The 14117-nt window shown below is 61.1% G+C and overlaps 2 protein-coding genes and 1 long non-coding RNA gene across 6 annotated transcripts in view; all 3 read right to left on the bottom strand.

Moving 5' to 3' along the window:
• LOC139706469 (uncharacterized) overlaps window positions 1–14117 on the bottom strand; it is a 48863-nt gene that overhangs the window by 32664 nt on the left and 2082 nt on the right. The gene's annotated exons all lie outside the window — the stretch shown is intronic.
• LOC139706468 (sperm motility kinase Z-like) lies at window positions 1838–6580 on the bottom strand. Its single transcript, XM_071614750.1, has 2 exons — window positions 2299–6580; window positions 1838–2133 (listed from the first exon to the last, which is right to left on the bottom strand). The coding sequence occupies exon 1, from the start codon at window positions 3963–3965 to the stop codon at window positions 2316–2318; it is 1650 nt and encodes a 549-aa protein (XP_071470851.1). The 5' UTR covers window positions 3966–6580; the 3' UTR covers window positions 1838–2133; window positions 2299–2315.
• On the bottom strand, window positions 6667–13063 carry LOC114096912 (sperm motility kinase 2B-like). Its single transcript, XM_027940613.2, has 2 exons — window positions 7128–13063; window positions 6667–6962 (listed from the first exon to the last, which is right to left on the bottom strand). The coding sequence occupies exon 1, from the start codon at window positions 8798–8800 to the stop codon at window positions 7145–7147; it is 1656 nt and encodes a 551-aa protein (XP_027796414.2). The 5' UTR covers window positions 8801–13063; the 3' UTR covers window positions 6667–6962; window positions 7128–7144.

The raw sequence follows: 14117 nt of genomic DNA, 5'->3' as shown, positions 1-14117 counted from the left end.
CACACACACACACACACACACACACGCACGCGCGCCACAACACAAGCTCTTCAGGAATTCCCTCAGAGCCCAACTGCAACCACCAGCTTCCCGGAACCCTCTCAACACCCCCACTCATCCTGCACTTGAGGCCAATTGGCTGGGTTGTGTGGGCGAAGCCAAAAAAAGTCCCCCAATGAGCACCTCCGTGGTCTGAAAGGGCCAGAAACAGCCCAATGAGCATCACCACAGGGGAGCCAATCAGCTGGAAGCTAGAAGTTTGCTGGGGCCACTGTGAGCCAATCATCAGCTGGCAGCTGGAAGTTTGCTGAGGCCAGCTCTGGACTCCTGAGCCACTTTCCCAGCCCTTTCTGGTGTCTTTGAGGAAGGATCTCACACACTTGCCTAGGCAGGTCTTGAACTGGCAATGCCCCTGCTCGGCCTCCCCAACCCACAAGTAGAAAGGCAGTCACCACCTTGCCCACCGTGACATGTCTGTGTCTGTGTCTGTCTCTGTGTGTTTCTCTGTGTGTGTGTGTATGAGCACACCTGAAACCAAGCCCGACCATGTGTGGTGCAGAGGGTAGAACCAGGGCCTAGTTGCTGGCCAGAGGAGGTCCAACCCTGAGGCGCACATCCCCTCAGGGAGCCTGGGTCCCAGGGCCTCACCCTCCTGAAGGACCACAACACCACACCCACAAGGGAGGGGAGTTTCAGCAGCACTTTTGGACAAGAAACACACTCCTCAAACCACGGCCCTGGGAAACTAAGGGACTCAGTCTGCCTTGCACCTGCCCTTCATGAGAGGAGTCCCTGGAGGTGGAACGAACGACCTTAGGCAGGGACTCAGAGATGGGTGAAGACAAAGGGGTCTCTGAAAAGGTCTGTTCCTGGCAAGTACAAAAGCTGGCCTCACTTTTCTTGTCCACGGGGAAGGGACCAATTCAGAAGAAAACACTCAGTGGAGGGTCTGCGGTACCAAACCACCAGGAACACACGGGTGGCTCTGTGACATCAGAGACGGGGGGGGGGGGGGGGGAGTTCCGCATCTAGTACAGGATGGAAGTGAGGCTGCCCTCCATTCACATAAGACAGGGATCTCTGACCCACATCAAATGGAAACCCCGCGGGGATCACAAAGAAAGGGGGGCAGAGCCCACACCCCGAGTCGAAGGGATGGGAATTGAAAGGTTCACTCCAAACACTAGACCCGGAAAACGGCTCCTCCCAGCCAGCCCTGCACTCCTGGGGGCTGGGGGCTCTGGCAACACACCCTCCCCTGCCCACAACTGCGCCCCAGCTCCCCCACCCATAGGTGGTCCTGCTCCCTGCTCAGCAGCCCTGGGGAGCTCAGGGTGGCAGGCTGAAGGGCCCGTCCCCGGGTCAGGACGCTCACAGGGACTGTCCCGCGCAGCCGAAGGCCTAGAGAGGTTAAAGCTTCACCAGGGCAAGAGCCAGGCCCTGGCAGGGACATTCAGAGGACAGAGCAAGGAGCAGCCCCCAAGCCACTCTGGGTGAGGCACCCACAGCTCTACCCTGACTGCCCCCGGGGCCTGCGACACGGTGCCTCCTCGTGCCACTCTGGGTGTCCCCCCAGGGTGGGCTTGGGCTTGTGGCTCCTCTGTCCAGGGTTCCCTTCTGAAAGTGGTGACCGGGCACCATCAGTGTCAGGCCAGGCACAAGGTCTGCCTTTCTGCCCCCCACCCAGCCTCCTCCCCTGGGACCACTCTGGGTCACGTGTTGCCCTTGGGGACCTCCGGAGGGCCCCTATCACTGCTCCCTTACACCTTCCCCACTGTGACACCACCACCCACTCTCCCACTGTTGCCAGGAGGCGGCCAAGGAACACAACAGCTGATCCCCACGGAGCACCCAATTTATTCCAACATCCGTGGGACACGCAAATGGATGAAGAGCTTATTGGGAAGCATCTCTGCCCCAGAGGGTGGGAGAGAGAGCAGAGGAGAGCAGGGCGGGGCACGTGTCCAAGGAGAAGTCCCTGAGGTGGGATCCGGGTGGGGCGCAGGGGCCCACTGGTGTCCGGGTGTCTTCGGGTGTCCTCCTGCCTGAGGGGTCCGGGAGGCGGCGGCCAGGGCAGGTTGCACTTCTCCCTCCAGCAGCTGGCCCTCGTGAGGTAGAACCCGGGCCACCTGTCTGTGGACAATGAGAGGGGCTAGGAGTCAGAGTCGCCCACCCTGTGGTGCCCAGGTGGACCTAACCCTGGTGGCACCCCCCAAGGGCAGAGGGTGTCCATTCATCCTTTGGAGATGACACTCATCAAGGCACACGTGAGACCCAAGGCAGCACCGCTCCACCTACTTGGCTCCGTGGGCGTCTCAGCTGGGCGCTGGCCAGGGAGCCACTCTGTTTTTGAAGAATCTTCTGAGGGCCTGACCTCTGGTGGGGGCAGGTCCCGGGGGGTCCCTGGGTGCTGGTGCTGGTGGTGGCGCGGGCCCTCCAGCTGCGGGAGCCACTCTGTTGGAGCGTCCGGAGCCAGTCCTGGGGGCCTGCACGCAGCAGCACAGCCTCGCCAGACAGGTGGCCATCCTCCGGACCACTTCCCTCCATCCCCTGGCGGTGTCACGGGTCAGGCCAGGGGTCCTGGAGCCAGCAGGGGGTTGCGCGGTGGAGGAGGAGCTTGGATCCGGTGCCAGGGCCTGGGAGGACCCGGGCAGAGGGGCCGTGGGGCCGGGAGCAGGGACGCTGGCCGACAGGCTGCACAGCATGATGGCGGGCAGGCTGGCTCTCCTGCTGCCCACCTGCCCTGAAGGCTTGAGCTCCTCAGGCTGCTGCTGCTGCTGCTGCTGCTCACAGGCCGAGAGGGGCCAGGAGCGCATGGCCGGCCTGCTGACGCCCCACCTTGGGCCCAGAGTCAAGCTGGAGGGGATGGACAGGGACGGGCAAGGCCCCACCTGTGGCCGCCCAGGCATCTGCAGCCGCACCTGGCAGCCCGCCCCCCGGGTTTTCTGGTGGCCCAGCAGGAGGTAGGTGGCCATGGCCTGGTTGAACTGGCGCGTCGCCACCGACACCCAGGTCTCCTGCAGCCCGTAGCCCAGGTCCAGCATGGCCAGCAGGATGGAGGTGTCCGGGCGCTTGGGGAGCAGCTCGGCGGGAGGACTCAGGCAGCGTTCCCCATCCTGGCTCAGCCACGGGTGCCCCAGGATCTGCTGGAGCGTGGGCCTGTGCGCGGGCTCCAGGGTCAGCATCCAGGACACCAGGCTCTGCGCCTCGTCGGACAGGTGGAACGGGAGGTGGTACCTGGCCTGCAGCACCTGCTCCTTGGCCTCCGCATAGCTGGCCCCGGTGAACGGGACGCTGCCCGTGAGCATGAGGATCAGGAGGACACCCAGGCTCCAGACGTCCACCGCGGGGCCGTCGTAGGGCTCTCGCCGGTGCAGCTCCGGGGCCCAGTAGGCCACGGTGCCGCAGAGCAGGCCCAGCTTCTCTCCGGCCCTGAACCTGCAGGCCAGGCCGAAGTCGCACAGCTTGGCGCGGCCCGCGGCATCCAGCAGCACGTTGTCCGCCTTCACGTCCCGGTGCGCGATGCCCTGCGCGTGGCAGTAGCCCACGGCGCTGGCCACCTGCCCGAACAGCATGCGGGCCTCGTCCTCCCACAGGCCCACGACCTCCGGGATGTGCTGGCCCAGCTGGCCCCCAGCCATGTCCTCCATCACCACGTAGGCAGTGCCGGGGGTCTCCACGATCTCCAGCAGCTGCACCACGTGCGGGTGCTCCAAGCCCTTCATGATGTCCAGCTCCGACAAGACCCAGGACAAGGTGGCCCCCGCCCCCTTCCGCAGGACTTTCACGGCCACCTTCGTCCCCGTCAGGATGTGTCGGGCCAGGAAGACCTTGGCAAAGCTGCCCTGCCCGACGACCCCCAGGGGCTCATAGCGGCCCGTGAGGGCTTCCTCCAAGGAGGAGCTGGCCGCGAGGTCCCGACACACCCTCCGCACCACACTACGCTCACTGCTCTCTCTAGACATCCTCCGCCCCACGCCCACTAAGCCCGCTAGCTAAAAACAAACACAACAAACAAAGCAAAGAACACAAGCAAAACTAACACAACAAAGCCCAACAGAAAGCCCCAAATCAAAGAACCAACCCGAGACCGCAACCAGAACCACCAAACCACCAACCACCAAACGCGCTAACTATGGGAGTCCCACAGGTCACTGCCTAGAGCTTCCTGTGCTTGTGGACAAGGTGCCAGCCTCGTCCCGGCCTTATATCCCCGCTGGCTCAAGGGCCTCACAATGCTGGCCCCTGTGAGGTCACAGCCAGGAGTGGCCCACTCACACCTGGGGGTGGCCCACGGTGGCATCTCCCACTCGGGCCTCCGGGACCTTGGCCACCTTCCTGGTCAGAACAAGGAGGGTCTGTGGAACCTCGGTGCTCCCGTGTGTTCGGGACCCCGACCTCTCCTTGCTGAGAAAGGAGGAGCTGGACCAGGCCCCGGGGCCCGTGCCTCGCCAGTACACAACTCTGTCGTGGCTTTCGCCCCGTGAAGACCCCACCCCAGGTCCTCTGGAGCCATTCAGCGCCCGTCTCCTCCAACTCGGACAGACTGGTGTCCAGAGCGTGGTAGCAGTCCCCTCACGCCAGGACGCTGGTGCGGGTCGCTCTGCCCCCTGAGATCCAGGGCCACATTCCGGACCTCTGTGGGGTGTGGGGGCCAGGTCAGGCGCCTACCTCATCATTGCCCCACAGGGTCCTATCAGGTCACTTGTTAGAACCCTGCCTGCAGCCCACAGGAGTGAGTGTGAGTCATCTTCCAGGGATGAAGGCCGAACCTGCCAGCCAAGAACCCTAGGGCCAGCAGGTGCCCTTCCTGGGGTGCAGAGAGACAGAGGCGTCCCTGATGCCCGGGGCCCTTCCCACTGCTCTGTCCATAGAGCCTTAGCTGGCTGTTTGGGAACCTCACAGACTGACCGCTCCCCCCTCTGGGACCTGAGGCGTCCACGTGTCAGGCACCAGGAGGCCGGGTGTCTAGGGAGGTCTCGCTCTCTCCTTCCGGCGAGGGACCTTGTTGCCGTGTCCCACACCACATGGCTGAAAGGCCGAGGACTGGGCTCCTTCAGTCCCTTTCCCTGCTCTCCTCCCTTCTCTCCTCCTTGGTCATAGTCATGGAGACCCCAAGGTCACGCATGTGAGTCCAGCGCTCAACTCCTGAGCCACTTTCCCAGCCCTTTCTAGTGTCTTTGACGAAGGATCTCACACACTTGCCTGGGCAGGTCTTGAATTGCCAATGCCCCTGCTAGGCCTCCCCAACCCACAAGTAAAAAAGCAGTCACCAACTTGCCCACCGTGACATGTCTGTGTCTGTCTCTGTGTGTTTCTGTGTGTGTGTGTGTGTGTGTGTGTGTGCATGAGCACACCTGAGACCAAACGCGACCATGTGTGGTGCAGAGGGTAGAACCAGGGCCTAGCTGCTGGCCAGAGGAGGTCCAGCCCTGAGGCGCACATCCCCTTGGGAAGCCAGGGCCCCAGGGCCTCACCCTCCTGAAGGACCACAACACCACACCCTCAAAGGGAGGGGAGTTTCATCAGCACTTTTGGAGAAACACACTCCTCAAAGCACGGCCCTGGGAAACCAAAGGCAAGGGACTCGGTCTCCCCTGCACCTGCCCTTCACGAGAGGAGTCCCTGGTGGTGGACTGAACGACCTTAGGCAGGGACTCAGAGATGGGTGAAGACACAGGGGTCTCTGGAAAGGTCTGTTCCTGGCAAGTACAAAAGCTGGCCTCACTTTTCTTGTCCACAGGGAAGGGACCGATTCAGAAGACTCAGTGGAGGGTCTGCGGTACCAAACCCACCAGGAACACACGGGTGGCTCTGTGACATCAGAGACCCAGGGGGAGGGGGTGGGGTTCGCATCTAGTACAGGATGGAAGTGAGGCTGCCCTCCATTCACATAAGACAGGGATCTCTGACCCACGTCAAATGGAAACCCCGCGGGGATCACAAAGAAAGGGGGACAGAGCCCACACCCTGAGTCGAAGGGATGGGAATTGAAAGGTTCACTCCAAACACTAGACCCGGAAAACGGCTCCTCCCAGCCAGCCCTGCACTCCTGGGGGCTGGGGGCTCTGGCCACACACCCTCCCCTGCCCACACCTGCGCCCCAGCTCCCCCACCCATAGGTGGTCCTGCTCCCTGCTCAGCAGCCCTGGGGAGCTCAGGGTGGCAGGCTGAAGGGCCCGTCCCCGGGTCAGGACGCTCACAGGGACGGTCCCGCGCAGCCGAAGGCCTAGAGAGGTTAAAGCTTCACCAGGGCAAGAGCCAGGCCCTGGCAGGGACATTCAGAGGAGGGACCAAGCGGCAGCCTCCAAGCCACTCTGGGGGAGGCACCCACAGCTCTACCCTGACTGCCCCCGGGGCCTGCGACACGGTGCCTCCTCGTGCCACTCTGGGTGTCCCCCCAGGATGGGCTTGGGCTTGTGGCTCCTCTGTCCAGGGTTCCCTTCTGAAAGTGGTGACCGGGCACCATCAGTGTCAGGCCAGGCACAAGGTCTGCCTTTCTGCCCCCCACCCAGCCTCCTCCCCTGGGACCACTCTGGGTCACGTGTTGCCCTTGGGGACCTCCGGAGGGCTCCCTGTCACTGCTCCCTTACACCTTCTCCACTGTGACACCACCACCCACTCTCCCACTGTTGCCAGGAGGCGGCCAAGGAACGCAACAGCTGATCCCCACGGAGCACCCAATTTATTCCAAGATCCGTGGGACACGCAAATGGATGAAGAGCTTATTGGGAAGCATCTCTGCCCCAGAGGGTGGGAGAGAGAGCAGAGGAGAGCAGGGCGGGGCACGTGTCCAAGGAGAAGTCCCTGAGGTGGGATCCGGGTGGGGCGCAGGGGCCCACTGGTGTCCGGGTGTCTTCGGGTGTCCTCCTGCCTGAGGGGTCCGGGAGGCGGCGGCCAGGGCAGGTTGCACTTCTCCCTCCAGCAGCTGGCCCTCGTGAGGTAGAACCCGGGCCACCTGTCTGTGGCCAATGAGAGGGGCTAGGAGTCAGAGTCGCCCACCCTGTGGTGCCCAGGTGGACCTAACCCTGGTGGCACCCCCCAAGGGCAGAGGGTGTCCATTCATCCTTTGGAGATGACACTCATCAAGGCACACGTGAGACCCAAGGCAGCACCGCTCCACCTACTTGGCTCCGTGGGCGTCTCAGCTGGGCGCTGGCCAGGGAGCCACTCTGTTTTTGAAGAATCTTCTGAGGGCCTGACCTCTGGTGGGGGCAGGTCCCGGGGGGTCCCTGGGTGCTGGTGCTGGTGGTGGCGCGGGCCCTCCAGCTGCGGGAGCCACTCTGTTGGAGCGTCCGGAGCCAGTCCTGGGGGCCTGCACGCAGCAGCACAGCCTCGCCAGACAGGTGGCCATCCTCCGGACCACTTCCCTCCATCCCCTGGCGGTGTCACGGGTCAGGCCACGTGTCCTGGAGCCAGCAGGGGGTTGCGCGGTGGAGGAGGAGCTGGGATCCGGTGCCAGGGCTTGGGAGGACCCGGGCAGAGGGGCCGTGGGGCCGGGAGCAGGGACGCTGGCCGACAGGCTGCACAGCATGATGGCGGGCAGGCTGGCTCTCCTGCTGCCCACCTGCCCTGAAGGCTTGAGCTCCTCAGGCTGCTGCTGCTGCTGCTGCTGCTGCTGCTCACAGGCCGAGAGGGGCCAGGAGCGCATGGCCGGCCTGCTGACGCCCCACCTTGGGCCCAGAGTCAAGCTGGAGGGGATGGACAGGGACGGGCAAGGCCCCACCTGTGGCCGCCCAGGCATCTGCAGCCGCACCTGGCAGCCCGCCCCCCGGGTTTTCTGGTGGCCCAGCAGGAGGTAGGTGGCCATGGCCTGGTTGAACTGGCGCGTCGCCACCGACACCCAGGTCTCCTGCAGCCCGTAGCCCAGGTCCAGCATGGCCAGCAGGATGGAGGTGTCCGGGCGCTTGGGGAGCAGCTCGGCGGGAGGACTCGGGCAGCGTTCCCCATCCTGGCTCAGCCACGGGTGCCCCAGGATCTGCTGGAGCGTGGGCCTGTGCGCGGGCTCCAGGGTCAGCATCCAGGACACCAGGCTCTGCGCCTCGTCGGACAGGTGGAACGGGAGGTGGTACCTGGCCTGCAGCACCTGCTCCTTGGCCTCCGCATAGCTGGCCCCGGTGAACGGGACGCTGCCCGTGAGCATGAGGATCAGGAGGACACCCAGGCTCCAGACGTCCACCGCGGGGCCGTCGTAGGGCTCTCGCCGGTGCAGCTCCGGGGCCCAGTAGGCCACGGTGCCGCAGAGCAGGCCCAGCTTCTCTCCGGCCCTGAACCTGCAGGCCAGGCCGAAGTCGCACAGCTTGGCGCGGCCCGCGGCATCCAGCAGCACGTTGTCCGCCTTCACGTCCCGGTGCGCGATGCCCTGCGCGTGGCAGTAGCCCACGGCGCTGGCCACCTGCCCGAACAGCATGCGGGCCTCGTCCTCCCACAGGCCCACGACCTCCGGGATGTGCTGGCCCAGCTGGCCCCCAGCCATGTCCTCCATCACCACGTAGGCAGTGCCGGGGGTCTCCACGATCTCCAGCAGCTGCACCACGTGCGGGTGCTCCAAGCCCTTCATGATGTCCAGCTCCGACAAGACCCAGGACAAGGTGGCCCCCGCCCCCTTCCGCAGGACTTTCACGGCCACCTTCGTCCCCGTCAGGATGTGTCGGGCCAGGAAGACCTTGGCAAAGCTGCCCTGCCCGACGACCCCCAGGGGCTCATAGCGGCCCGTGAGGGCTTCCTCCAAGGAGGAGCTGGCCGCGAGGTCCCGACACACCCTCCGCACCACACTACGCTCACTGCTCTCTCTAGACATCCTCCGCCCCACGCCCACTAAGCCCGCTAGCTAAAAACAAACACAACAAACAAAGCAAAGAACACAAGCAAAACTAACACAACAAAGCCCAACAGAAAGCCCCAAATCAAAGAACCAACCCGAGACCGCAACCAGAACCACCAAACCACCAACCACCAAACGCGCTAACTATGGGAGTCCCACAGGTCACTGCCTAGAGCTTCCTGTGCTTGTGGACAAGGTGCCAGCCTCGTCCCGGCCTTATATCCCCGCTGGCTCAAGGGCCTCACAATGCTGGCCCCTGTGAGGTCACAGCCAGGAGTGGCCCACTCACACCTGGGGGTGGCCCACGGTGGCATCTCCCACTCGGGCCTCCGGGACCTTGGCCACCTTCCTGGTCAGAACAAGGAGGGTCTGTGGAACCTCGGTGCTCCCGTGTGTTCGGGACCCCGACCTCTCCTTGCTGAGAAAGGAGGAGCTGGACCAGGCCCCGGGGCCCGTGCCTCGCCAGTACACAACTCTGTCGTGGCTTTCGCCCCGTGAAGACCCCACCCCAGGTCCTCTGGAGCCATTCAGCGCCCGTCTCCTCCAACTCGGACAGACTGGTGTCCAGAGCGTGGTAGCAGTCCCCTCACTCCAGGACGCCGGTGCAAGACGCTCCAACCCCTGAGCTCCAGGGCCACGTACCCGACCTTGGTGGGGTGTGGGGGGCAGGGCAGGCGCCCCACAAGGTCCTATCAGGTCACTCGCCAGAACCCTGCCTGCAGCCCACAGGAGAGAGAGAGGGTGGGTCATCTTCCAGGGATGAAGGCCGATCCTGCCAGCCAAGAACCCTAGGGCCAGCAGGTGCCCTTCCTGGGGTGCAGAGAGATGGAGGCGTCCCTGATGCCCAGGTCCCTTCCGCTGCCCTGTCCATAGAGCCTGGGCTGGCTCCTTTGGAACCTCCCAGACTGACCGCTCCCCCCTCTGGGACCTGAGGCATGCACGAGTCAGGCACCAGGAGGCCGGGTGTCTAGGGAGGTCTCGCTCTCTCCTTCCAGCGAGGGACCTTGTTGCCGTGTCCCACACCACATGGCTGAAAGGCCGAGGACTGGGCTCACCCCTTCAATCCCTTTCCTGCTCTCCTCCCTTCTTTCCTCCTTGGTCATAGTCATGGAGACCTTCCCTGAAGGCTTGTGCTCCTCAGGCTGCAGCTGCTGCTGCTGCTCACAGGCCGAGAGGGGCCAGGAGTGAATGGCGGGCGTGTTGACGCCCCACCTTGGGCCCAGAGCCAAGCTGGAGGGGACGGACAGGGAAGGACAAGGCCCCACCTGTGGCTGCCCACGCATCTGCGGCCCCACCTGGCAGCCCACACCCCGGGGGCCAGCGCTCGACTCCTGAGCCACTTTCCCAGCCCTTTCTGGTGTCTTTGAGGAAGGATCTCACACACTTGCCTAGGCAGGTCTTGAACTGCCAATGCCCCTGCTCGGCCTCCCCAACCCACAAGTAGAAAGGCAGTCACCACCTAGCCAACCGTGACATGTCTCTGTGTCTGTGTCTGTCTCTGTGTGTTTCTCTGTGTGTGTGTGTGTGTGTGTGTGCGTGCATGAGAACACCTGAGACCAAACGCGACCATGTGTGGTGCAGAGGGTAGAACCAGGGCCTAGTTGCTGGCCAGAGGAGGTCCAGCCCTGAGGCGCACATCCCCTTGGGAAGCCAGGGCCCCAGGGCCTCACCATCCTGAAGGACCACAACACCACACCCTCAAAGGGAGGGGAGTTTCAGCAGCACTTTTGGAGAAACACAGTCCTCCAACCTCGGCCCTGGGAAACCAAAGGCAAGGGACTCGGTCTCCCCTGCACCTGCCCTTCACGAGAGGAGTCCCTGGTGGTGGACTTAACGACCTTAGGCAGGGACTCAGAGATGGGTGAAGACACAGGCGTCTCTGGAAAGGTCTGTTTCTGGCAAGTACAAAAGCTGGCCTCACTGTTCTTGTCCACGGAGAAGGGACCAATTCAGAAGAAAACACTCAGTGGAGGGTCTGCGGTACCAAACCCACCAGGAACACACGGGTGGCTCTGTGACATCAGAGACCCGGGGGGGGGGGGGGGGGTGGTCCGCATCTAGTACAGGATGGAAGTGAGGCTGCCCTCCATTCACTTCAGACTGGGATCTCTCACCCACGTCAAATGGAAACCCCGCGGGGATCACAAAGAAAGGGGGACAGAGCCCACACCCCGAGTCGAAGGGATGGGAATTGAAAGGTTCACTCCAAACACTAGACCTGGAAAACGGCTCCTCCCAGCCAGCCCTCCACTCCTGGGGGCTGGGGGCTCTGGCCACACACCCTCCCCTGCCCACACCTGCGCCCCAGCTCCCCCACCCATAGGTGGTCCTGCTCCCTGCTCAGCAGCCCTGGGGAGCTCAGGGTGGCAGGCTGAAGGGCCCGTCCCCGGGTCAGGACGCTCACAGGTACGGTCCCGCGCAGCCGAAGGCCTAGAGAGAAGCCAGACGTGAGTCACAGACTGAGTCACTGGGCAGACCTTGTGTGGACATCCTGTCTGCAGCCCACCACTGGGGCCCAAGACCGTCTGTAAACGTGGCTCTGGAGGACTCTGCTGGAGCCCCACCCTGCAGCGGGGCAGCTCCATCTCCAAGGAGCTCTGTCCCTGCTGCAGCCTCAGCTCACCCTCCACCCTTCATCCCACCACGGCCTCACCAGGATGACCACAAGCTCCTGGACTACAGAGGCCAGAACCCAATCCATGGTTCATCTCAGCTTCAAACCCATCCTTTCTCCCCCTCTAAAATAAAACGTCCTTTTATCCTCAAGGCCTAGGCATGCCAAAATAAAATGAAGAAAATCAACCCAAGAGCAGGGAAGGACTGTTTTCCTGACCCAGGGAAGTCACACGTAAACAACGATTTCAAGTGCTCACTGTCTGGAACTTTCTGAATAAAGCTCCCCTGAACGTACAGAAGACCTCGAGGCCCTCCTTAAGCCTGTCTCCCAGTCCTGGGCAGTGGCTGCTGACCACCCACCGGCACCCCCCATGCTGCAACGAGGAGCCAGAGATCCTGGACCAAGCGCTGGGGCTGCCGCAGGCTTCCAGGGGTCAAGGCGGCTGCTGAGGTGGTGGGAGACAGGACTGCCTCCCCTGCCGGCCAGAGCAGCTCGCGTCCCACCTGCAGACACCGCAGAGGCCCCAACGCCTCCTGTGATGGTGGGCCCCACAGGTGGGCAACACGTTCCCAGAGGCCTGCGGGAGGCAGACCAGCAGGCCCAGAGCACAGCCCCACCCATCCCTGCCCTGCTCTCTGAGAAGCTGAGGCCACGGGCAGGCAGGCCAGTCCCCAGCACACCCAGCTGACCTCCTCCCCACTTCCTGGCCCCTCATGCTCCCGCAAGCCTGCTCCTGCCTCGGCCACTCTGACCAGCTGCTTTTGACCTCTTTCAAAGCTTAGGGTCGGGGGAAAATGGATCACTGTAAAGTAAGCTATTCACACACTAGTATACAAGGGCTTGTTGATAACAAATGAAGATCAGTAAGATTTAAATCTTCATTGTGCGTGTCTTTAACCCTCTGACAGTGACAATGCCTTCCCTTGGCAAAACCTGCAAAATGGGAACGAAAACTGTGTGTCCTCAAGGTCACCCTGGAACAAGGGTGGGGCCCTGAGCCTGCTGGAGTGAGGGAAGCTGCTGCCTCCCAGGAGCTCAAAGCTGGGCATCCTGCAAACAGCACTTAAAAAGCCCCATAGCTGACAGTGCAGTCACGCCAGCGCTCCAGAGAACAGCGAGCACACCAACTCCATCTCTTCTGCATCCCAGCAGGAAGCACAAACGTGCAGAGCACCACTGGTCCTGGGACACACCGACAGTGAGCTAGCTTCAAATCCTTCTAGTTGTAGGAAGATATAAATCGTGCAAAAGCAAACGGCTCTACAGAGATGAAGGAGGATTCAGAGGTCGCAAAAACCCTGTTTACTACAGTGCCACCTAAATGTTTCATAAGGAACTCAAATTCAACACATCTATTTCTAAAAGTCTCTTATTTGCCTCAAACATGCATTCTTTTCTCAAAAAAAAAATATATATAAATATATGTATGTGTATATGATCAAGGTCAACCAGTCACCTTGACCCTCACCTGACCCTTTCTCAGCAAACACCACCCTACTCATGCACCAAATTTACCTACTTCTCCCAAAGGACCCTCCTATCTGAAGTCCCAGCCACCACCCAGTTCAAGTCCTGACAACAGATTCCTGCATAGTGTTCCCTCTTCTTCCCTCTCTCAACCCCCATCTCACTACCCACCTCTGCAGCCCCCCGAAATGCAACCACCACATTAGCACCAGGGCGATCCTGGCTAAACACAAACCTGACTGTGGCACACCCCAGGCACAACTCTCTCACACCTCCCCTACCTACACAGCAGCTCACACACCTGGTCCGGCTCCTGTCGAGAGGCCTCATTCCCAAGGCTCACACTCCTGTGGTTCCAGGCCAAACTCCTTGACCCTCACTGAGCACAGTATTCCCTGTTGCTGGCCCTCCCTGTGCCTTCCCTCCTTTGTCCCACACCACCAAAGCAGCTGAGCAACCTCAATCCCTTCTTCTGTGAAATGAAACAGTAATACTCATTTCCAAGATGCATCATGGGCGTTAAATAATGCACACGGAGGACTTGGCAATGCACCTGCTCCATTAATAGATTTCAAGATGTCTATCAGAGGTCAATCAATCCTTTCTGGTTAAATTCTTAGCAAGACAGTCTTACCTATAATCTGCACATACTCCTGATTTCTGGATTTTTTTGCATACTTTTCTAGGCAGGGTGGACCCACATAAGAAAAAAATTATTAGCAGTAAAAGATATAACTCATAAACATGAAGAATCTGTATGGTAGAAAACTACATTTTAACTCTTTAATAAATAAGAAACATTAATATTTAAATAATACATTTTCAACTGTGGAAACATGCACCTCTAGGACTCAGGTTTCAGATCGCATTACTCTAGAAGTCCCAGGAGTAGAAGCCTCTGGTTCCCACCCCAACAGGTTACCCAAAGGCATTTCCATAGAAATGGACTGAAACCTCATCCTGAGGCTCCAGCTGACCTGCAATCACACTGGGGCACAGAGCAGATTTTAGACAGTAAAAAGGCAATCACTCAATGTGGCCTTCTGTACGTCATCCACAGTAACCAGGAGGAGCAGATCTCCATCTTACCATGTTTCACCACACATCTGTCACAGGTGTTATGCCAAATGTTTTTGTAAAAAGTGAGATGGAGGCCTAGGGTTGTAGTAGAGCGCTTGCCTCCACATGTGAGATGCTGGGTTCGATCCT

The sequence above is a fragment of the Marmota flaviventris genome, chromosome 7 (genome assembly GCF_047511675.1).
Source record: "Marmota flaviventris isolate mMarFla1 chromosome 7, mMarFla1.hap1, whole genome shotgun sequence".
Classification (NCBI taxonomy): Eukaryota; Metazoa; Chordata; class Mammalia; order Rodentia; family Sciuridae; genus Marmota; species Marmota flaviventris.
The sequence above is the reverse complement of the archived record's forward strand: the minus strand, read 5'-3'. Positions and strand labels throughout refer to the sequence as shown.

Bases quoted from the DNA above. Each gene is read 5' to 3' on its own strand.
- LOC139706468 (XM_071614750.1), bottom strand. From the start codon at position 3,965: ATGTCTAGAGAGAGCAGTGAGCGTAGTGTGGTGCGGAGGGTGTGTCGG.
- LOC114096912 (XM_027940613.2), bottom strand. From the start codon at position 8,800: ATGTCTAGAGAGAGCAGTGAGCGTAGTGTGGTGCGGAGGGTGTGTCGG.